Source organism: Saccopteryx leptura, chromosome 3 (genome assembly GCF_036850995.1).
Source record: "Saccopteryx leptura isolate mSacLep1 chromosome 3, mSacLep1_pri_phased_curated, whole genome shotgun sequence".
Classification (NCBI taxonomy): domain Eukaryota; kingdom Metazoa; phylum Chordata; class Mammalia; order Chiroptera; family Emballonuridae; genus Saccopteryx; species Saccopteryx leptura.
In genome coordinates, this window is record NC_089505.1 from 51,814,241 (window position 1) to 51,838,678 (window position 24,438).

At 40.5% G+C, this 24,438-nt stretch overlaps 1 protein-coding gene across 1 annotated transcript; it reads right to left on the minus strand.

Moving 5' to 3' along the window:
* Window positions 1–1,776: 1,776 nt before the first annotated feature.
* Window positions 1,777–24,153, minus strand: AMD1 (adenosylmethionine decarboxylase 1). Its single transcript, XM_066373472.1, has 9 exons — window positions 23,745–24,153; window positions 7,136–7,222; window positions 6,074–6,200; window positions 5,019–5,121; window positions 3,925–3,967; window positions 3,680–3,824; window positions 3,461–3,553; window positions 3,224–3,379; window positions 1,777–2,628 (listed from the first exon to the last, which is right to left on the minus strand). The coding sequence occupies exons 1-9, from the start codon at window positions 23,852–23,854 to the stop codon at window positions 2,488–2,490; spliced, it is 1,005 nt and encodes a 334-aa protein (XP_066229569.1). The 5' UTR covers window positions 23,855–24,153; the 3' UTR covers window positions 1,777–2,487.
* Between the last annotated feature and the right edge of the window lie 285 nt (window positions 24,154–24,438).

The following is a 24,438-nucleotide window of genomic DNA, read 5'->3' on the forward strand; positions in this document are numbered from 1 at the left end:
TCTCTGGTATCTTGGTATGTAGCTCAAATATTTCTTTTGAACCTCAGTTACAAAGCTAACAAAAGTTTAAATCTGAATACAAATCAGATATTCTCCCTAGAGTTAAAGATCTTTTGTCTTCTTTTTTTTAGATTTTGTTTATTCATTTTTAGAGAGAGAGAAGGGAGGAGGAGCAGGAAGCTTCAATTCCCATATTTGCCCTGACTGGGCAAGTCCGGGATTTTGAACCAGCAATCTCAGCGTTCCAGGTCAATGCTTTATGCATGCACCACCACAGGTCAGGCTCTTTTGTCTTCTTGATAACTCATCATTAAATGCAGATTCCTTCAACTAATTTTAAAAACTTTAGATGTCTAGTATTTGGTCATGTATACTATTTAAAAAATACATCAACAGAAAACTTTCTGAATGTCACTACACAATCAATTAAGCAAACTTTTATTGAAGCTTAATTGTGGTACAGAAATACATTTCAACCAATTTAAGCCCAACACCGCTAAGAATAGAGAAATTATGGCACCAAAAATTTTCCCTCCTCTATTAATAACATACTAGGATTAATTTAAATTACTACCTAATCTACAGTTTTTATATTTCTAGGTTTTGTTTCATACAAATTTATGCAGTTTTCCAACATTGGATAGAAATCTTAAATCTATTAGAAAAAGAAAGTAGACCTCAAGCCAACACATGACATCAAATCTACTGGGACACTGTTCAAGAACAAAATCCACTTTGAGCATTGGTCCTCAAGACAGCACCGAAACATTAGGTTCTGTGTGCTAATTACAGAATCAAACTGATCCACTGATTGAAAGCTTCTTCAATGAAACTTTGAATCAAGAAAGGGCTTAATATAAAAATCAAAAGTGTTCCAACAACTTGATCTCAAACCAAGTAAATTTTGTTTTAGAAACACTAAAAAAAAAAAAAAAAAAGTGTTTCATTTATAAATAAGGAACGAAAACATCACTGAATCAAGCCACAAATAAACCAAACTTGAAGACAAGAATATAAAATTTAGTCAATTTTACTGTTTTCCAGGCTGCTTAAATCTCATTAGCAAATAGTTAAAAATACCAGCACTGGAAATCCTGTATTTCTAGTCATTTCCCATTGACCATTTTAGAATTTTGTCATGTTTTATGGAGAGCATTCTGCTTCTCTACATAAGTCCAAATAACCTGAACAGTTCTCATTCTGATCATTCACTTGATCATCTGAAACTATGGTGAAAGAAACACCACCAGTAAGAGGAACAAAAAAGTTAGAACGCTATTACATGCATCACGTCACAGAAATTCAAGTCACAAGATGGCAAAGACACTGATGCTGCTTTGAACTAAAAGTTGATGGTATATATTAACGGAAATTAGTGGAAATGACTGCTAAATTAAAAATTATAGTGAATGATCTGATTTGATTTGCTGAATCCAGTAGTATCTTTATTTGAAATCTCCTTGCCAATAAATTTAGTGATAAAAATTTTTAGACTATTACTCAAGCAAGTTAGTAAAGACGGCACTCATGAGAAGCTAATCTTATTTACTGAAGGGCACAGAATGGCATAGTTCCCAATATAGTTCTGCCAGTATATTTGAAAATTCATTCCTTGCTAATCAACACCAGAAAGTTTTACTTTTGTCACTATCTTCCAAAGGAGCCAATGTCAATAAAAAAGCCAGACTCCCTTGACCTAAAACACAAACAAAAAATCTAAGCCTAGGGTCCACCCCCCTACCCGCTCTAGAATATAAGACTGGTATAAACCCAGAGTGTAACAGTGTATTGCTTTATTGGGGGGAAGGGTTGGGAGGGGAGACATCATGGTGAGGAACTAATCAAAGGAATACAAGCACAGGAAGAAATAATGTTAAAAAAGTGATACACAAAATGAATAACTGCAATTATTTTCTTAAGAGAACTTGAGTTGTGAAAGAAAAACTTTAACTGCTGTTGCAAAAAACATCTGTTATGAAGTAGAAATTGGTTTCAGTAACATCAGTAGAGAATTCTTTCTAGAAATGGGAGGTAACTGGATGGAATATCCTGGCAGCAATTTAACAGAACAGTCCCAGATTGTTAGGCTGAGGCCGACACCTAAGGAGGACGAAAGCCTTGTCTGTGGGGGATTTTGGGTGATACCTGGAGAAATATTACACTGTGCATAAACCAAATTGAACTACTGTCACAAGTGTTGTAAAGTTTCATATAGTAAAAGTTATTTTCTACATGCATTTCAATTTCACAGCAAGAGTGGCATAGGATACCTAAACACAGAAGAGAGCATTCATGCAAGATATCTAACTCCTTGGTATAATAATGCATACAGTTCAAAATGATTACACTATCATTACATCTAGGGCTTTCTGCAACTCTAAGGTGATGGTTATGGAAAGCATGGCCCCTGGTATCAATATCTAAAAAGCAGCCACCACCTTCTTCTACGTGTGTTCTCTTTTTGCGTTTTTTCTTCATTTTTCTTAATCAACTCTGCTGCTGTTGTTGTTTCTTAGCAAAACTGGTAAAAACAAAGTTGTAATCATTGAACATAGCACTCTGGCAATCAAGATGTTTAAAACCTTCAATCTTCTGGGGTGAAGAAAGCACTGTGCGACATTTAGAACTCTGAAGAAAAAAAAGTTAAATTATTAGCGTTCCCAATCTCTAGAAGTTATCACAAACAAAATAGTGATGCCATAAATATTAACACTACTATCTTTTTTAAATTTACTGATTTTAGTGAGAGAGGCAGGAGTGGGGAGAAAGAGAGAGAAGGGAAAGAGGGAGGGAAAGAGAGAGAAACATCAATCTGCTGTGGTATGTGCATGGACCAGGGATCGAATCAGCAACCTGCGCTTTGGAATAACCAACCGAGCTAACCAGCCAGGGCAATGCTACTAACTTAATGAAACTGTGGTACTTGAATATTTTAGCTGCCATCTTATGGGCTTCAGTGAAATAAAGATAACTTACGTTCCCCAGACCTCACCCCAACCCCAGGCCTGCTAACAGGGAAAATAGGACAGGAGAAGCCCATCAATTAGTCTAGATATAAAATAAGAACCAATAAGTCTAATGAAACACATAAAGCTTCTCATCCAAATAATCTCGACTAGTAGCACCTCTGTATCTGACTGATATGTGTCATCTTAGGACATTTTATAACATTTCTATCTTTAGTTTCTGGAATATTTTACTGTTAATAAATAAAACAAATTACCTGGTTTACAAACAAGGTGGTCACAAATTTTCCTGGCTTGAAGACTTCCACAACTTTCCTGATCAGGTCATCATAGGAGGTCTGACTTAAGTTTGTTTCAAAGCTAACATAAGAAAATTCTGGTTCTGGAGTGATGTGAATAGTCCAATAAGTTCCCTTAGAGAAATAGTTTTTGTTAATAATGGAAAGGGTACACTTAAATATCTAAATAAATATTAAGCAAATATTATTACTTACATCCGATTTCATGCCATTCATCGAATACCCACAAGGATTGAACATTGTGGCATCAATGACAGAACCTGGTATCAGGTCACGAATTCCACTCTCCTGGAGGAAAAAAAAAGGGGGGGGGGGGGAGACTGAATTAAATACAAATTTTAAGAAATAAAACAATGAATTAAACAATATTATTTTAGTTCCCAAAAAGAATCCAGAATTATTAAAAATCCTTACACGAGTGACATCCTTTGCAGTAACACCGTCTTTCATGTAGAACTGGTCCATAACTGCTGGGTCAAGCTCACTCATCAGAATTTCCAGGGTTTGATCTGGCTGACTGATGACCCGACTCTCTGGGAAATCCAAAGTATACAAGTACCTATACAAAAGTAAAAAAAATGTTTCTAAAAATAACAACTGGCAGTTTAAAGTAAATCTTTTACAGAAGAAAAAAATCCATGAAATTGTGTCCAACATACCAACAGTCAGAATTCATACGTCCCATACAATATGCTGCTCCATCTGTTGAGGGAGGAGAATATAAAATAAATGCAACAGACCCATTTGACAGGATGGCTTTTTCTCACCCTTGTAATATCTACAATGCCACTACTTGCTTCCTATCAGAAATATAAGTGAAGGGAAATTTAAGTAGGTGAATTCCCAAGTAGGCAGGATTATCCCCCATCACCTTTAATATATACATAACTGGTTGTCATTTAGAGATACCTGACACACTTCAGCAGCTAGTGAGTCAGTCTAAATGGTGCTAAGAAAACGATGGGTCCTTCTTTCCTACAGCTCCACTAGGAAATAGAATTTGGTTACCCATTTATCTACTCTTCCAAGTAAATACAAATCATTTTATATAATAATTTCTTTCTATATTGTTTCAAAGCCTCATTAACATAGTAAATTAACAACTGGTAGATATTTATACCAAATAATATTCAACACTCTGATTTAGACCAGTCCAGTTTCATATTAGTAGAGAAGAACAGAAATCTGATTTTTTAAAAAAAATCATACTTGTATTGACTGGCTTTGTCAAGCTGTTTTCAGCCTCATCGAGGTTTAAGGTTGTTGGATAACCTTTTAGTTCCCTGACCTTGAATCTCAAAAAAGGAAGGTCTATAAATAAAAGCTTTGTAAACAAATGGAAGAAAATCTTGACCATTTTGTTTAAGTTATACTATGATCTAACTGTGTTGGTCATTTGTAAGTCGGCTCAATTCCTGTATTGAATGCTGGACCACTATCTTAACATAGGATCATGAAGTCACTTCCTGGACATTTTTCTGGATGAAGGGGATCAGTCTTCATAACCACTAAATTAGATCTACAAGCAAATGACCAATTCCTTGATTCCCCCCATCATTTTTAATGATCTGAGGCGCATATATACATACTCTAAAGTTTGTAACCAGCTACCTTAATTTGTAACCATTTACCTTAATTATATAATGGGTGTTACATTTGCATACATGTTTTCACATATATATAACGGATCTCTGAAAAGATACACCCTGTAACTTTAATAAAGCACATTTCAATTCTATTTATTTAAACTTACTTGGGAAAATTGCATTAAGAAACTCTATTTCTTCCTGGAAATTCCGGTGTGGGTACCCTTGGTGAGAAGGCTTCATGAAATTCTTACGAGAATAAAAGAAGCTCTAAAAAAGACAGGTAGATAAACCAATATCCATGAATTAAGTGTTATCTGCTGCAACTTTGTTTTTAAGTCAATGAGAAGTCTCAACAGAGCATTAATAATGTAGAGTGCACTGATGACCTTCTAGAAACTAAAATGCCTAGTCTACTGATGATAGTCATAACAACTGCTTTGGATTCCTCGTAAGAATCAATAATTAACAAAAACTCTCTTTGGTCCTAGTAACAAGATATTCTTTACCCTAATTAGGTAAAATATTAAAATAAGCCCTGGTTGAGTGGCTCAATGGATAGATCATTGTCCCAGCACACTGAGGTCCTAGATTCAATCCTTGGTCATAGCACATACGAGAAGCAACCAATGGGTACACAACTAAATGGAACAACTAAGTGGAATGAGCTGATGCTTCTCTCCCTGGTCCCTCTTCCCAAATCAATGAAAAATAAGTAAGTAAATGAAAAACTTAAACATCGGCTCACCATAACAATTATGCCCTAAGTATAAACACCTCAATTCTTTTTATTATTTTTTTCTAAAACAGATTCTATTTATTGATTTTAGAGAGAGAGAGAGAGAGAGAGAGAGAGAAAGGTGGGGTGGGGGCGAGAACGGGAAGCATTAACTTGTAGTTGCCTCTTGTGTGTGCTTTGACCAGGCCAAGGGCAGGGTTTTGAACTTGCGACCTCAGCACAAGTCAGGCAACACCTTATTTTCTCTACCATTCATATCAACAACACATCAAGCACTTAACTAATGAATATGCCTGGTTTCTTCATTTCCTTCTCCCATGTGGATTTTATTCCAATTCATTCTGTGCTTCCTTCATACTCTCCTACTCTCAAGTATCAGGAAGGTACTCCATAGTGTGCCCATCTTACACATTACAACTAAAGCAGCAAGTGCACAAATTTATTTTTAACTTAAAAGATTAAATAATGTTTTTTGATACTTACTTGAATTGAGTCAAACCCACTGTAATCCCTAGCAAGTTTCAACAGGGGAACCAGTGCTTTCAGCAAGAGGGTGGTACCACATGTCTTCAAAATGAAACGTCTCTTGGAGACAAACATGCTACTCTCACTGCAGTTGAAAAAAGTTACAGTCATAATGCTGTTTTTATACTAAGATGCATTGACCTATTACTGGACTATCATTTACAATATAAAATTTTGGCTAGTAATTTTAAATGTCAAGATCTCAAAGTAGCAAAGAATGTAAACCCACAGAAACAATCCCTGAATTAGTTATAAAACATATTAGCTCATTACACAAATCCTCTTTTTTACTACTAAATTTTCCTCCTCACCTCACCTATCCTAATAAATTATTTACCAAATTCATATTTTACTTCATCTTGTACCACTCCCTCTCACATTTAGTACTATGGTCATCTCATTACTTCTTACACTAGGTAATAAGCCCAAAAGGAAAGGAATGTTAATTCACCATTATATCCCTATTGTCGGGCACATTAAGCTTTTGCTATAAACATCTATGCGTGTCAAACACAAGCTTAGTAAGAAGCAGGTATCTTAGGAATCTTGTTCAATCCAAGGCCCATTATAATATATATAAGAATTCAATGTATTTACTGAATAAAGTATCTCTGCATCTACTAAAAGGTTGAATGGCTTTCCTCTGTTACATATAGCAGTCTTATTTATATGGGAAGCTAATTTTCACTTTGCCTGAAGTTCAGGTATTGAGGCATATATTAAAAAAAAGACCTACACCTGTGGTTGAAAGTAAAGGTACAATGGCATTCCACCTTGCTTTACGGATACTTCCTACTAACCACAAGGAAGTAATCAAGGTGGCAACCATCTTCAAGAGCTTTCAGGTAAGACTTCAAAACCTATGCCTAGGGACACCTGAACTAAACATTTTATTTTACACATTTTAAAAAATAATGCAAAAATAATTATAGAACTAAGGTCCAGAGAAGCAATTTGCAATTCTATATAAAGTAGGATTCAGACTGAAATGTTAGCTAACACTTGCTTTATAGGACTTACCTGAGTACATAAGCTTCCTGCTTGTCAGTTTTTGTCACACTTATGATTGAACATTGCACATCCTTCAAAAGTATGTCCCACTCGGATCTATTATTTAATAAAAAGGACGATTAATTCATAACACGATTTGCCTACTCTCAAAAATTATAAATTTCTCACATTTAACTTTTCTAATAATTAACACAGAATATATTTGTCAGCAATTCTTGTTCTAGCTTCTCTTATGAATAACAACATTTAGTTTTGCTCCAAACTTGTCTATCTAAATTGACATCAACTAAATAAGATGATACATTTTGCAAACCGGAAAATAGAAATTATACTTTTTTTTTTGTAATTGACTAAGGAAAAGACAGACAAAATACTGTGAATAAGCCATATACAGAGGAAATTCAAAAGGCTCATAAAACCAAGGAAAATCATTACCTTTTACTAATAGTGAAGTGATTAAATAAAACTAAGTTAAAAGTTAAGAAGCATTGTCAAAAAATGAAAAGTGTCTTTGGATGGCAATTCAACAGTATAAGCATACCCAAGATTTTGGCAATACAATGCAGCTCTTTAATGAGGGGGGAAAATCCCTATTTCAACAAAGTGGAAAGTCTGTAGTAAAGGCAACAATAGCCTGACCAGGCGGTGGCGCAGTGGATAGAGCATCAGACTGGCATGCCAAGGACCCAAGTTCGAGACCCCGAGGTCGCCAGTTTGAGTGCGGGCTCATCTGGCTTGAGCAAGGGGTAACTCGGTCTGCTGAAGGCCCATGACCAAGGCACATGAGAAAGCAATCAATGAACAACTAAGGTGTCGCAACGGAAAAACTGATGATTGATGCTTCTCATCTCTCTCTGTTCCTGTCTGTCTGTCCCTATCTGTCCTTCTCTGACTCTCTCTCTGTCTCTGTTAAAAAAAAAAAAAAAAAGCAACAATAGCAAAATGGAAGCCATATGGATGTAACTAAGAAAACTAGTTTTAATTATCTGACTGAGACTTAAGTGCTTCCTCTTTATAGTGCACCCACTATAAACAGAAAGTCAACACAAAATAGCTCCAAAGAACATTTTTAAAATATCAGATTAAAGGCTAAAAATGTTTTAAGGCTTTTAATATTTGGCCTGATCAGGCAGCGGTGAAGTGGACAGAGCCTTGGCTAAAGGTCCCTCCCAGCCCTCCCCCTCGTCAGGGCACATTTCAGAAAGCGATCAATGAACAACTAACGTGCCGCAACTATGAGCTGATGCTTCTCTTTCCTCTCTTCCTGTTTCTCTCTCTTAAAAAAAAAAAAAAAAAAAAGGGTAGGTCATTCTCATACCCAAGAAAATAGTATGTTATCCTTAAAGTTTTCTTTTCTATTTAAGACTTTTAGGTAAGAAATATCCTCAATAGCATAGCTAACAAAAAACAGGTATGTTTTATTCCTTTGTAGTAAAAAGCAAGCATAGTACCATTCAATCCTGTCAGAATTTTGTGCCTGTTTCATTATTTTGGCAGGAAAAATGTATATGACCAAATAGAGAAAGCAGTAATTTCTTTCTTTCTTTCTTCTTTTTTTTTTTTTTGTATTTTTTCTGAAGCCAGAAACGGGGAGAGACAGCCAGACAGACTCCCGCATGCGCCCGACCGGGATCCACCCGGCACGCCCACCAGGGGGCGATGCTCTGCCGAGACCAGAGCCACTGTAGCGCCTGGGGCAGAGGCCAAGGAGCCATCCCCAGCCCCCGGGCCATCTTTGCTCCCATGGAGCCTCGCTGCGGGAGGGGAAGAGAGAGACAGAGAGGAAGGAGAGGGGGAGGGGTGGAGAAGCAGATGGGCGCTTTTCCTGTGTGCCCTGGCCGGGAATCGAACCTGGGACTTCTGCACGCCAGGCCGACACTCTACCACTGAACCAACCGGCCAGGGCCGAAAGCAGTAATTTCTAAGATGAGTAAATTAGTTAAGCTGCACAGCACTGAGACCCATCTGAAAAACCTAAATGAGTTAGATGTGCTAGAGCAGGGGTCGGTAACCTTTTTGGCTGAGAGAGCCATGAATGCCACATATTTTAAAATGTAATCCTGTGAGAGCCATACAATGACCCGTGTACATTACGCATTATACAATAAAAATTTGGTGTTGTCCTGGAGGACAGCTGTGATTGGCTCCAGCCACCCGCAACCATGAACATGAGCAGTAGGAAATGAATGGATTGTAATACATGATAATGTTTTATATTTTTAACATTTTTTTATTAAAGATTTGTCTGCGAGCCAAATGTAGCCATCAAAAGATCCACATCTGGCTTGCGAGCCATAGGTTCCCAACCCCTGTGCTAGAGCCTATTTGCCCATAACTTTACCAATTTTTAAGAGCTAACAATTACTTCTCTTTTTAAAAGGTGCCAACTGTTTATACAAAGAAAAAACAAAAAATAAAACAAAACAAAAAAAACAGCCTGACCTGTGGTGGCACAGTGGATAAAGTGTTGACCTAGAACGCTGAGGTTGTCGTTTCAAAACCCTGGGCTTGCCTGATCAAGGCACATGAGAAGCAACTACTATGAGTCGATGATTTCCACTCTTCCCCCTCCCTTATCTCTCTCTCTCAAATTAATAAAATAAAATCTTAAGAAAAACATTGTTTTTCTTAAGATGTGTTTGCTCTAACACCTACACCAAACACATTAGACTGGGTTATATTTTTGTAGTTTGTTTTGAAATTTTAAAGTGGTACAACTGTTGGTTAAGGAAGAAAAGTTACAATTAAGGCCCAGTTCAGAATAATAAAAACTTTTATTTCTCTTATTTTAGGTAGCCAAGCAGTGACTGAATTTCAGATTTTCCAAGACTCAACGTTCAATAACATTTAAAAATTTCAGAATCCACCATATTTTAACTTCACAACTAATATGTTTCAATGCAAAAAGGAATAATTGGAACCAAAGGAAATGATGAGGTTCTTATAGAAGCTATTACTTTTCTGCTTGGTTGACATTGCTTGCAATTAATTACTCCTGGGCTTGGTTTCTTTATTTGGTGGGTAATAAAACTCACTTCAGAGGTCTGACAAGATTAAATTATACAATGCCTATAAAACTTCCCCACTAAATACTAAGAGATTGTTCTTCCAACAATGCCACCTGCTAATGACTGTCCACCAGAATTCAGCACTCTTGCAAATACTTTCTACTACCCACTGGACATATTAATGAATCCTTTCCTATCACCCCTTCTCAGTTATAGTCACTATAAGACCTCCTCCCCCAGTTTTACTGAAATCAAATTGACATACATTACTGTGTAAGTTTAAGGTGTAGAGCATAATGATTTGATATATATACTGTAAAATAATTACCACAATAAGTTTAGTTAGCATCCACTATCTCATATAGATACAAATAAAGAGAAAGCAAAAAGAGAAAAAGTATTTTTTCCTTGTGATGAGAACTCTTTACAAAGACTTACTCTCTTTAATTTTCATACATTATCATCCAGCAGTGTTAAATACAGCATATTAACACTTTAAAAAATGCTTCATGGCTGAGCTAGATAGTATAACAAACTTTTCTGTGTAACTTTGCTTTCACTGGATTTGAACACTGTCTTGCTTCTCCATTTATTTGTTTTCTATGCACCTATCTGAATTAATTTTCAGATGTTTTCCCCAACTGTCTCTTCAACATTTAAGTGAGTCTTGGCCAAGAATAGGGTACTAAGACTTAACTCATCAGGTCTATGCACAAGAATGGGGCTTGTGCCCTGGCCGGTTGGCTCAGTGGTAGAGCATCGGCCTGGCGTGCAGAGGTCCCGGGTTCGATTCCCAGCCAGGGTACACAGGAGAAGCGCCCATCTGCTTCTCCACCCCTCCCCCTCTCCTTCCTCTCTGTCTCTCTCTTCCCCTCCCACAGCTGAGGCTCCATTGGAGCAAAGATGGCCCGGGAGCTGGGGATGGCTCCTTGGCCACTGCCCCAGGCGCTAGAGTGGCTCTGGTCGCAACAGAGCGACGCCCCGGAGGGGCAGAGCGTTGCCCCCTGGTGGGCGTGCCAGGTGGATCCTGGTCTGGCGCATGCGGGAGTCTGTCTGTCTCTCCCCGTTTCCAGCTTCAGAAAAATACAAAAAAAAAAAAAAGGGGGGGGGGCTTGTTTACTGTGGGCCTCTACACAGGTTACTCTGGACTGTATCACTGGGGAAGTTCCTTATGCTAATATATATATTTTAACTGAGAGAGATAGGGAAAGAGAGAGAGAAATGAGAATCATCAACTCATAGTTGCTGCACCTTAGTTGGTCATTGCTTTCTCCTATGTGACTTGACTGTGTGTGTGTGGGGTCTCCAGCTAAGCTAGTGACCTTTGCGTTCAAGCCTATGATCCCACCTTCAGGCTGATGACCTTGGGATTTTGAACATGGGTCCTCAGTGTCCCAAGCCAACCCCCTATCCACTGTGCCACCACTTGGTCAAGCTTAGTTTTTTCCTGAACAGTTCAGATTATCCATGTACTGTATTCCAGTGGTCCCCAACCCCCGGGCCGCGGACCGGAACCGGTCCGTGGGCCATTTGGTACCGGTCTGCAGAGAAAGAATAAATAACTTAAATTTCCATTTTATTTATATTTAAATCTGAACTAAGTTTTATTTTTTAAAAATGACCAGATTCCCTCTGTTACATCCGTCTAGGACTCTCTCTCTCTCTTTTTTTTTAATTTTTCATTTATTCATTTTAGAGAGGTGAGAAGGAGAGAGCAACAGAAAGGGAGAGAGAGAAGGGGGAGGAGCAGGAAGCATCAACTCCCATATGTGCCTTGACCTGGTAAGCCTGGGGTTTTGAACTGGCGACCTCAGCATTCCTGGTGGATGCTTTATCCACGGTGCCACCACGGGTCAGGCTAGGACTCACTCTTGATGCTTGTCTCGGTCACGTGATACATTTATCCATCCCACCCTAAAGGCCGGTCCGTGAAAATATTTTCTGACATTAAACCAGTCTGTGGCCCAAAAGAGGTTGGGGACCACTGCTGTATTCCATTCTCTTGCCTGAAAAGCAAGATTAAGGTTTCTGGTAGGCAAAAGAGGGTAAAGGGTTAGGGATCTCATACTTAAAAAAAAAAAAAAAAAGTGTGTGTGTGTGTATATATATATATATATATATTTTTTTTTTTTTAATTCTTTCATTGATTTGAGAGAAAAAAGGAGGAAGAAGGGAGAGACAGAAGCATCAACTAGTTCCACTTAGTTGTGCACTCATTGATTGCTTCTCATACATGCCCTGACCAGGTACTGATCCTGTGACCATGGCATGATGGGATGCTTTATCCACTGAACCACCTGGCCAGGGCACAGTTATTCTGTTTTCTGCATAGTGACTATCCCTTAACTATCTAGAATTCCTTATTTCAGAAAGATTCTGTATTACTCTCTCCAGAGAATAACTATTATCTAATCTTCAGCTCTCCGAGTATCCCCCCCCAAAGTGACTTGATAAACTTTTTAATATAAAGACAATGACTTAAGCCCTGGCCAGTTGGCTCAGTGGTAGAGCGTTGGCCCAGCATGTGGACGTCCTAGGTTCGATTCCTGGTTAGGGCACACAGGAGAAATGCCCATCTGCTTCTCCACCCCACCTCTTCTCGCTCCTCTCTCTTCTCTTCTCCTTCTGCAACCATGGCTCGATTAGAGCAAGTTGGACCTGGGCACTGAGGATGGCTTCATGGCTTCCACCTCAGGCACTAAAAAATGGCTCCGGCTGGAACAGAGCAAGGGCCCTAGACGAGCAGAGCATCACCCCCCTAGAGGGCTTGCCAGGTGCATCCCAGGAGGAGTACATGCGGGAGTCTGTCTCTGCCTCCCCTCCTCTCACTAAAAAAGACTTAAAATAACAATCAAAACAAAATAAAACCTATTTTGACAGCTAACTAAATTTATCCTCATTTTCTGTAGTTCAGTCATGCTAAGCTTTCCTACGTTCTCTCTCCCTAGAAATTGGGTACCATAAACTTGTTCACCCAAATCAAGCCACCTGAAAGTGAAGGAGAACATAATTATGCGGAGACAATGTAAACTCTGACCGTTGTGGGTACTGTTGTAATGGATTTCATCCTGCCTATAACCCTTGCCCCAACCCCCTTCTTCAAGCTCAAGTTACTCTACTACTCCTAGCAGATTAAACCTGTCATTAAAGGTTTTAAAACTCTAAAGACTTGCCAAAGTATTATTTGTGCAGTTATTTTGGTATTCACATCAGTTCCACTAGCATTACATGTAGTCAGGTACTTTTATGTTTATGGCTTCTATTCCCAGTGCCTTGCCCAGTTCATAACTGGCCTCCCAGTATTTGTTGAATTTAGCAACTATTTTAATTAGGTTTAAAGGACCTGCTGAAAAATCATAATGGTCCTTAAAATTTTTAAATCTAAACTATTGTTACATTATCCTTTATTGTTTTTTAAACTGGTCACTGTAACAATTCATTTGACAAAATAAAGATTCATTTGACTGAATTATCCGGTCAACTAACTATAGACACATATCTACCTTGAATGCCATCTTATTTTAATCTACATAAATGAGGCTTACTCATTTCACTGTCAACTAACGTAGATGCTATAGGACCCACTCATTATAATGAATCTAGATGTGGATTATTTTCTCAAAAAATTTTTTACATAACACTTTTTTCTTGGAATTGGCTGATAACAAAGTGATAAACCTTCTGGTTTGTCCCACAGGCCCCTCAAGTTCTGTTCATCCTTCCCATCCCCCCCAACCTTTTCTCTCTGTTGCTCAATGGATAAGTCCTACCGATTTATCTTCAAACTCACATACTCTTCTATCATCTCTATTCGACTCAAGCCCACCCAGTTAACTTCTTATTCCAGTAGTTATTTTTTGTTGTATTTTCAAGTTACATCTTATTTCTCTGCTAAGACGTTCTTTCATTTTAAGAATATTCACTCTTACTTCTTATAAAGTGGTTATGACAGCTGCCTTTAAATCTTGAGCTGCATCACCTCAAGGCTACTACTACTGTCTTACACTCCGTTGACTGTCTTCCTTTCAGATGCTGAGAATTTCCCGGTCATTTATATAATGGCCCAAGTTATGACTGCAGCCTGAACATTTTGATTATGCTATATACCGGCAATCTCAAATCTTATTTAAATCCCATGGAGCATGTTGATTTTTAAAAATTGTTTTAGCAGGCAATTGAAATGGTTATGGTTCAGTCTTCCAAGTTCTTATCCAATTTATTTTTATGAATTATGTTACATACGGTTTCAGTTTAATTAGGAAATGATATTATGCATGCCATGGTACATTCAGATCTGTCCCACACTCAGTGGCCAGTCTGAGACTGGGTGGAACACTATCAGTTTTCAAAGCCTTTGCTAGTCTGTTTAGGGTCAGAGCCATACAAGAGCAGTTCAGGGTGTTCATCATATAAATCTTTATGGGATCCACTTTCTTCAACTCTGTTCTCCATAATTGCTCTGACAATTTCTGTCTCAGAGGCAGAAACAAGGGAGCTTTTTGGTCCTCTGGCTAGAAAGTCAAGGATTTAGTTTTTCTACTCTTAAGTAGGCTGTCTGTGATTATCTCTCTCAGGCCAAATGGGGGAGATGACAAAAAGGGTTAAGAACAACAGGGATATATTCCTGGTGATATTCCATCTAGGGACCCCAGTTCCTCTGGTCAAAAGGGGCTCCCCCATCCCTTGGAGTTTAGGCCACACTTACTACAGGACTGCCTGAGCTGTGGTGACTGGAGAAAACAGAGGAAAAAACAAAACAAAAAAGGGATTCCCCCAACTCTCTCTAAACCAAAGGGGTCCCCTCTTCTGTATTGGAGCTCTTTATTTGCAGCTGGTGTGCACTTCTGGGTTTCTGGCAGCCTTTGAGGCCACCCCAGGAGATTTCAGGTGTGTGTGTGTGGGGGGGGGAGAAAACAGGAAATCATGGCTGTTTCAGTGGTATTTTGAATTCTGGTTTCCTTCTCCCATTCACCTGTTAACATTTACTTTTCAGAGTCCTCGATAGCAGCTCAGTGCCTTCTTGTCCAGGGTTTTCATTAAGGTGCTTATTCCACCTTAATGGAAACCACAGTGCTCTTGTAATTCATTCATTATTACTTAATAAACTCTACAATCAAACTCTTCCTCACCAAACAGAAACCCTCAGGCAGTCAGTATTTTCCCAAAGACACAGAAGAAAGAAAGCAATTGTGTTAAAACACCTAGACAAACACAGTTGGATGGCCTATCAACCAAGTGATTATAAAGACATTAATTCTGGAGAGCTGCTAGCCTCAAAATATAATAAATCAGGTGCAAGAAAGATATGACGAGTAAAATTACAATGTTATATATATGCATTAAAGGGATGGTGAAAAACCAACACCCAAACAGCTAAGAATTCCAGCACTTTATTTTTCACATTTCTGTGGGAAAAATAAGCCTGCTTTTGTAAAGAAAGCTTTTATCAGATCCTAGCCACGCCTATTCATTTATATATTGTCTATGGCTGCTTTCTCCCTTAAGGGCAGACAGAGCTGAGGAGTTGCAACATAAGACTTGCATGCAAAATTTAAAATTTGCTGATTACTTATTTGTGATTTCAAAGTGAGACAGTGTATGGTATTAAAAGTGTTAAACTATTGCTAGGTGTTATAAAACGAAAGAAAAATAATAGACTAGCCTAAATATTCTGATTTGAATTACATTTTCTTTACTTAAATATCACCACCTCACCTCATTGGTCTAACTTAGTAGTTCTCAACTAAGGATGACTGTCACCCAGAAAACGTTCCAGTGTTAAGAGACATTTTTGGTTGCCACGCTGGGGGTGTTGTTGCTGGCATGTACTTGGTAGAGAGACCAGGGATGCTGCCACACCAAAGAGTAAATAGTGTATCACACAGAAAATAGGACTGTTACCACAGTGAAAAATCATCTAGCTCAAAATGTCAACAGTGTTTAGGTTGAGAAATCCTAATTAACTTAAACGTAAAGTATACAATCAGATCTTGATAATGATCCCCCCAAAGTAGAAGTCTTCACTAATGATAGTACATAGGTTAAATGATCTTAATCACCATGCCTAACAAGCAAAAAACATTAATGGCAAAACACATTTTATATTTAAGGCTTTCTTTAAATATAATAGAACAAGGTGGGGTTTACAAAAGAAAGACCTATGATTAAAATGACAAGACAGATTTTCACATCATCTGATTCAGTTACACTCACAAGAGCCAACTGACATTTAATGTAAAAAAAAGTAGCCCTGGCTGATTGGCTCAGGGGTAGAGCGTCGGCCTGGTGTACAGGAGTCCCGGGTTCGATTCCCAGCCAGGGCACACAGGAAAAGCACCCATCTGCTTCTCCAACCCTCCCCCCTCCTTCCTCTCTGTCTCTCTTCCCCTCCCGCAGCCAAGGCTCCACTGGAGCAAAGTTGGCCCAGGAACTGAGGATGGCTCTATGGCCTCTGCGCTAGAATGCCTCTGGTTGCAACAGAGCAAGACCCCAGATGGGCGGAGCATAACCCCCTGATGGGCATGCAGGGTGGATCCCGGTAGGGCGCCTGCTGGAGTCTGTCTGACTGCCTCCCTGTTTCCAACTTCAGAAAAAGACAAAAAAGAAAAAAGAAAAAGAAAAAGCCTCAGGTCAAATGACCTTCAACAAAAGTCCCTAGACTACACAATTGAAGTTGGGAAAATTGGGTCTCCACAGAAAAGAATGAACCCTTACATTAAACCACATATAAACATTAACTCAAAAATGGATTAAAGACTTATATTAGGACCTAAAACTATAAAACTCCTAGGAGACGCTAGATTTGGCAATGTTTTCCTTGCTGTGACACAAAAAGCACAGGCAACAAAAGCAAAAACTTGACAAAATGGACTACTTCAAACTTAGTAAATTTCTGTGCACCACAGGAAAACAATCCAGAGTGAAAGGCAACATGCAGGACAGGAGAAAATATTTGCAAATCCTGTATTTGACAAGAGGTTAATAACCAGAATATATGAAGAACTCCAACAACAAAAACTCAACTTAAGAAATGGCCAAAGGACTTGATAGAAGTTCAAGACACACAAATGGCCAAAACACATGGAAAGATGACTGACATCACTAATCATGAAAGAAATGCTAACCAAAACCATTTCACACCCATTAGGATGTTCAAGGAAAACAAAAGGAAGGAAATAACAAATGTTGCAAGGATGTGGAGAAATAACAATAGTTAACTTTTGTTGAAAACTACCATATGACCCAGCATTTTTGGGTATATATCCAAAAGATTTCAAAGCAGGATCTGGAATTATTTACACAGCCATGTTCATTGTAACTTACTATTGTCAAAAGGTGTTAACACCCTTAACCCTTTGAGAAGTGAGGTTTTTCTTCTTCAAAAAATGAAATTAGTTCCAGTTACAGTTTTATTAACTTAAAATCATGTTTGTTTGATAACCAATTAATGGAAACAAGAACATAAATTTGCCTTTTTTAAATGTTGCCTTACACATTTTTAAAATAAATTTTTTGTACGACTGTACTTTGGATGGTCAGGAGGCGTGAGGATGTACATGAATCTTCGTACCACTCAAAGGGTTAATGTCCATCAAGAGATTAATGGATAATGAGCCTGACCTGTGGTGGTGCAGTAGATAAAGAGTTGACCTGGAATGCTGAGGTCACTGGTTTGAAACCTCAGACTTGCCCCAAGGCATACCGGAGAAACTACTACAAGTTGATGCTTTCCGCTCCTCCACCCCTTTCTCCCTGGATCCTCTCTCTAAAATCAATCAAGAAAATCTTAAAAAGAACCTGTCCTGGGACACTAAGGACCCAGGTTTGAATTCCCAAAGATGCTGGCTTGAGTGTGGGATTATAGACATAACCCCTTATGGTTGCTGGGTTGAGGCCCCCCCCCCCCCAGGCACATATGAGAAAGCAATCAATGAACAATTAAGGTGCCATAACGATGAATTAAATTGATGCTTCTCATCTCTCTCCCTTCCTGTTGCCTGTCTTAAAAAAAAAAAAAGGAAGATAAATGGAAAATGTGGCATATACATATAATGGATTATTCGGCCTTAAAGAAAATCTTATCACATGCTACAACATGGATGCATCTTGAGAATATTATGCTAGACGAAATAAGCCAGTCACAAGTGCAAATACTGTATGAAGTACTCAAACACTTGTAGGAAGTATCTAAAGTAGTCAAAATCACAGAGAAAGTAGAAAGGTGGCTGTCCAGAGCTGGGGGAGAGGGAAGGGATAATTAGTATTTTATGGGTATAGCTTCAATATAGTTTTGCAAGATGAAAAAGGTTCTAGAGATCTGTTACACAACAATATACTTGATACTGAACCGCACATTTAAAAGTGGTTAAAATAGTAAATTTATTTAACTGCTGCTTCCAAACCACCTTTCGTTAAGAACACACTGGAATAATTGATTGAATGTAGTAATTATACTGATAAGTCATTTCAATTTGGGGTAAAGATTTGAGCCTGATCAGGCAGTGGCACAGTGGATAGAGAATCAGACTGGGACACAGAGGGCCCAGACTCGAAACCCCGAGGTTGCTGCTTGAGCCACGGGGTAGCTGGCCTGAGTGTGGGATTAGAGACATGACCCCATGGTCACTGGCTCAGCTGGGGCCCCCAGGTCAAGGAACATATGAGAAAGCAATCAGTGAACAACTAAGGCGCCAGAATTTTTGGAGTATGCTTGGACCCCGGCTATGGAGAGTTTGAAAATGATTGGTTCACCCTAAAAAAAACCTTAAGATAACTATCAGTTCAAATTTACTTAAAAAATAACTGTGGTGATCTTAACTATGAACATATATCTGAACAAATTATTGGAAAAAAGTTACATTTCCTAGGATATGATGCACAAAATGGTTTTACATAGCCTTAGGTATAGTTACATATATATTTTCCTTTGGATAACCATCACCAAGGTAGTTAATAATTTTGATCACCACTGTACTGGGTCATTTCTGAAACACTGTAGAGCTAGATTATATTTTTTCCATTATAAAGCTCCTGTGCTTTAAAGTCCCTCTTCAAAAACTTTCAAACACTAGAATTTTACAACAAACAGAAAAGTTGGCATGTTTTTGTTTGTAACTTACAAAATGCCAGGAACCCTCCTGTCATAATTATTATTGTGAAATAGAACAGGCAATAAAATAAGGTTTCAGTATTGCAGAAATAATTCTTTTAACATCAAAAAAGTCCTATTATTGAAAAACAAACAAACAAATAGAACATCTTTTCATTTAATCGACAAGATTTCTGACATAGACATCTACTTGTGAAACTAGTACAAGATCCCGACCACTTCCATCATTGCCAAAAGGTCCCTCATGACTCTTTTTTTTTTTTTTTTCCTCATGACTCTTTATAATCCACCCTTCCCTTTACTCCCATCTTCAGGCAACCAGTGATACTTTCTAGAGTTTTACAGAAATTAAATATTGCACTATAGCATTTATAAAAAAATTCTTTTAATTTATTGATGTTTAGGGAGAGAGACAGGAACACTGATCTGCTCCCGTTATATGTGCCCTGACTGCGGATGGAACCGGCAATCTATGTGCTTTGGGACGAAGCTCAAGCTATCTGGCCAGGTCACACTACAGTACTTTTTAAGAAACTGACAAACCATATTCCAGAGTGGTTGGCTAGCTTCCATTCCCACGAAGAGTTCTGGTTCCTTCACAGCTTGTCAAGGTTTAGATATCAAAATTATGTCAATCCCAAAGTGAGCTGGGAAATATATCCTTTGTTTACAAGAATGTATATAAAAGGCTGGAATTATGTCTTCCTTGAATGTTAAAAAGAACACTCCAGTGAAACCATCTGGACCTAGAATCTTTATAGGACGATTACAGATTAATTTAATTTATGTAACGGTTATAGGACTATTTAGATTTCCATTTCTACTTGCATCAGTGTTAGAAAAGTATTTTTCTAGGAATTTCCCATAATGTACTTGTTATCCTTTTAATGTCTTTATAGCAAATGTAATAATGTTAGTGATCCAGTCAGGACATTTGTGCTTTTTCACTCTCAATGTCCTTAAAACATAATTAGATTTACTCTAATTTTATCTAGTCAGTCTTTTGAGACCTTTCATCTATGTACATTTTAATGAATTAGTTAGGGTGGAATGTGAGGCAAGGACTTTCTGGCTTCCAAATTTCTGTATAATAAATAAAAACTCTACTAAAAATTGCTTCATTATATTAATCCTTCAACAGCAGCGGTTCTCAACCTAAGGCAACCCCTGTGTCTTGGTCGTTCGACCCCAGCTGGGGTCGCGACCCACAGGTTGAGAACAGCTGTTCTACAGAATAATCAATCTAAAACTTCCAGTGACACTATTTCCTCTATTTGAATAAAAAACGACATCAAATTGTTAGGGCACCCTTTGATGTGTAGCTTTTCAGATTACAATCTGATACAATTTATTCTCCAGCCTTGGTTGAGATGTTGAGAGAGGCAGGTGGGGAAGATTTTGTTCTAAAGAGCAAAGAATCAAATATAAACAACATTTGTACAGCTGTTACTATGTGTCACTTAAATATTATATGTATACTAACACACTTAATCCTCACAAATACCCCATGAAGTAGGTACCATTACTGTCTCACGCAGTTTTGCTATTAAATGTTGTTTGATTGAAACTAAGGATAAGCACCATTTCATTATGTATTATTCTCTTCTAGATGAGGGATGATCTTGACATGGTCTGGGTCTCTGGGGGCCCACACCCCCCTCCTATTGATCAGACTCCAGTGATTCCCTCTTGCCAGGTCATGGATCTTAGGTGATTTATCTAGCATCTAATATTTTTTCAGGTACTTTTTTTCTTTCTTCTTTTCAAGTTGAAAGGAGGGGAGACAGACTCCCACATGAGCCCCAACCAGGATCCACCCCACAACCCCTGTCTGGGGCCAACGTTCTGCCCATCTGGGGCCATGCTGCATCCAAACTACTTTCAGAGCCTGAGGTGGAAGCTCCAAGAGCCATCCTTAGGCCCAGGGACCATGCGCTCCAACCTAATCGCACCATGGCTATGGAAGGAGATGGGGGGGGGGGGGGGCTGGGCGGAAGCTCTACAACTGAACAAACCAGCTGGGGCCATTTTCAGGTACTTTTTAAACCTCCTAGTGAGATAATCTATCTGGTACACACTTGATTGACTGACACTTCAGTGAAAAAGGTTCCCAGAAAGGTTCCCAATGGACTTCTCAGTTAAACCTGCTAAAGAGTTTAGTTCTTGGTTGTTCCATCTAAAACAGCTGAAATGCTCTCCAGGGATCCCCAAACTTTTTACACAGGGGGCCAGTTCACTGTCCCTCAGACCGTTGGAGGGCCACCACATACAGTGCTCCTCTCACTGACCACCAATGAAAGAGGTGCCCCTCCAGAAGTGCAGGGGGGGGGGTAAATGGCCTCAGGGGGTCGCATGCGCCCCCGGCAGTAGTTTGGGGACGCCTGCTAGACTCTCAAAATGGTTTAACGAAATGTTAAATGTCTACAAAATGTATGGCGCTAAATCATGAACTGTACAGAATTTCAGTGCTTGAAATTAAACTTTAGCTATTATTTTAAGAGCCATACTCAAGTAGTAAAATAACTGCCACTGATAAAAGTACAAAGGAAAAGTGGTTCTCAAAATTTTAAAGAAAGCGCTGACCTGTGGTGGTGCAGTGGATAATGTGGCGACCTGGAACGCTGAGGTCGCTGGTTTGAAACCCTGGACTTGCCTGGTCAAGGCACATTATGGGAGTTGATGCTTCCTGCTCCTACCCCCCTTCTCTCTCTCTCCCCTCTCTAAAAGGAATAAAAAAATTGAAATTTTAAAGAAAGAAAGCTGTTGTTTTATAAGCCTTTCTCTCTCTCTTCTGGACTCAGGGAACTCTTAATCACCAAAAAAGCCCAAGGTTAAATTTTGGCGTTTCTACCCGTTAAAAGCCCTCTTCTGTTTATTAAGAACGTGTCCTTACAAATAAACTTTCAGAACTTTTTAATGAGCCAGAGCAAAACAAGGTTATTCATTTTATTTTATAAGATTTTCTAGATAATCCAATCACCATCACCGGGGAGCTTTCCCATCTATGAAATGGAGGAAATACTAAGCTTCCCCATTTTTGTAAGTAACTGCTTCCTGTAACATACAGATAAAGTACTTAGAACTGAGCCTGGCACTTGGTAAACATTTTAAATGTCGCACAAAGCGTGAAAAATGAAACCTGTGACTTGAGGTATCATGATGCTTTTCTACAAGAGAAGAATCCTTCAAGACAAAATGCCTTAAAGTCCCGGCAGCACGTGTCCTCCTGGATTTCCTCCTCAAGTTCCTTTTTGTCAGGGACAGCGGTGAGCACAGCCAACATTCCTGAAACGCCCATTGGCCCACACTGCGGGGCCAGGCTCTCGGGGGGCCCAGGAGCTCATTGGTCGTCCACGCTCAATGAAGCGGCCACGCCGGTTCCTGCGCCGCGCCGCGCCGCCACAATCGCCGCACTCGGGCGCGGAGGAGCCTAGAAAGCAAGGGGCCGCTAGCGGTCTGAGTGCCGTGGAAAACAGGCCCAGGCACCTGCGGAATCGCCTGCGCTTTTATTTGCGCTCCGATTACCCCAAGACCAGTAGAATACCTCTCGCTTTCTGCGCAACAGGCCGGCTCTCTCGCGTGACTGCCGGGGTGGGAAGCTGGGGCCCCAAATTCCTTCCCTGGCTTAGGCATTAAAGGTTATTATGTCCCGGGCCGGACGGGCCTGCAGCCCGTCAATGTAGTAAACCTTACTTCGCAGCCCGCACCTCTCCAGGACCCCAGCGACTCGGTAACTGGTTACACAAACCAAGGTCAACAGACTCGGGAACAAGTCTCGGCGGGCTCTGCGGCCGTCTCCGGGGACCGCCCCGAAAAGGCTTTGGTGCAGAGCATGTTAGGGCGGCGGTGGGGCCCAGACACTGCGACAACACCGCTCCCCGCCAATCCCCGCCGCTCGGGCACCACATGCTGCCAGCGCGGACCGCGAGCGCGAGGCCTGCTCCGCAGCCCCGCAGCCCGGGGCCCGGAGGGCCCCCTCGGCCCCGCCGGACGCGGGGTTCAGACCCGCTCCCTCCCTCCTCCATTCCCAAGGCGGACACGCCCGAATTAGTAGTGCCTGACTAAGCCCGCCGAGCCACACCTGCCGCGAGGGAGGCGGTGCAGCCCCACTACACGCCCCCGCCGGGGGCCTCGTACCTTCTACTCCGGAGGGGCAAGTCCGAGGCGCGGGCCGCCAAACCGCCCCGAGCGGCGGCGCCGCCCGCTGCCCAGGCGGGGACGTTACCTGAGCACGCGGCGGCACCGGCCTCCTCCTCCCCTCCCCCCGGGCAGCGCCGGGCCCGGCAACGGCGGCGAGAGAAGCCGGCTCGGGCCCCGCGTAGACGCGGCCGCTATTCCCAGCACCGAGGCCCCCTCCGGCGCGCCGAAACTACCCCCAAAAGCAGACCTGTCCCCACCTGAAGGCTGCGGGAACCCGGCCCCCGACCTCCGCCTGTGGTTCGTATCTTCCAGGGGGCGACAGAACCAGAACCAACTGTGGGCGAGAGCCTCGAGCACCCACCTTGGGATGGTGCGAAGATCCCCAGATCCTTGATTTGCGTCGGGTTGCTGCCTGGAGAACCAAACCTCCAGTAGCTTCTCGGTCCCTTCGAAAAAATGTGCAGCTTCCATCACCGTGAGACTAGCGAACAACCAACAACCACAGAAAATCAACTAAATTAAATCTCTTCTCCCGCCGCTGCTGCGGATTGTTCCAGCTGTTACTAAAGTTCAGGTTCCTTTTTTTTTTTTTTGCTATAATTTTATATTAACTTTTTTTTAAAAAAGGATTAATAAAATTTTCCCGGCTGTTTTGTGAGTGAAAGTTGAACGTGAGTCTGTTGGAAATAGAGGCAGATATAGAGTTCAGTCTCTTGTAGTCCGCTGTTTCCCCGTTAAAGAGACCAGAGCGAGCGCTAGCTAATGTCGCCGGCCATACTGTGGAAGCGAGGGCGCTGCGTGAGCAGAGAATTTATATACCCCGTCTCCCTCTAAAGGCCAGGAAGTGACGCATGTCCCGCCCCTGCGTCTCATAGGGGCAGCCGCCTGTCAATCACCAGACACCAAGTTGCGGCTGGCTGGCAGCGGGCCTGCGAGGAGCGCGGGGAGCTGCCAGTCGCGGTGCGGTGCGGATTAGCTCTGCTCCTTGGGCGGGAGACCGCCGTATGTTGTCCTGCTGAGGACTAGGAACCTGGCGTCGAATGCAGAGTGGGTGG

What these genes read in the sequence shown, in the direction of transcription:
- AMD1 (XM_066373472.1), bottom strand. Translation starts at nt 23,854, where the DNA reads ATGGAAGCTGCACATTTTTTCGAAGGGACCGAGAAGCTACTGGAGGTT. An exon ending in TCTTAATGCAATTTTCCCAA is followed by an intron (nt 3,968 to 5,018) that starts GTAAGTTTAAAT and finishes CTCCCTCAACAG; the next exon opens with ATGGAGCAGCATATTGTATG. An exon ending in CGTATGAATTCTGACTGTTG is followed by an intron (nt 3,825 to 3,924) that starts GTATGTTGGACA and finishes ACTTTTGTATAG; the next exon opens with GTACTTGTATACTTTGGATT.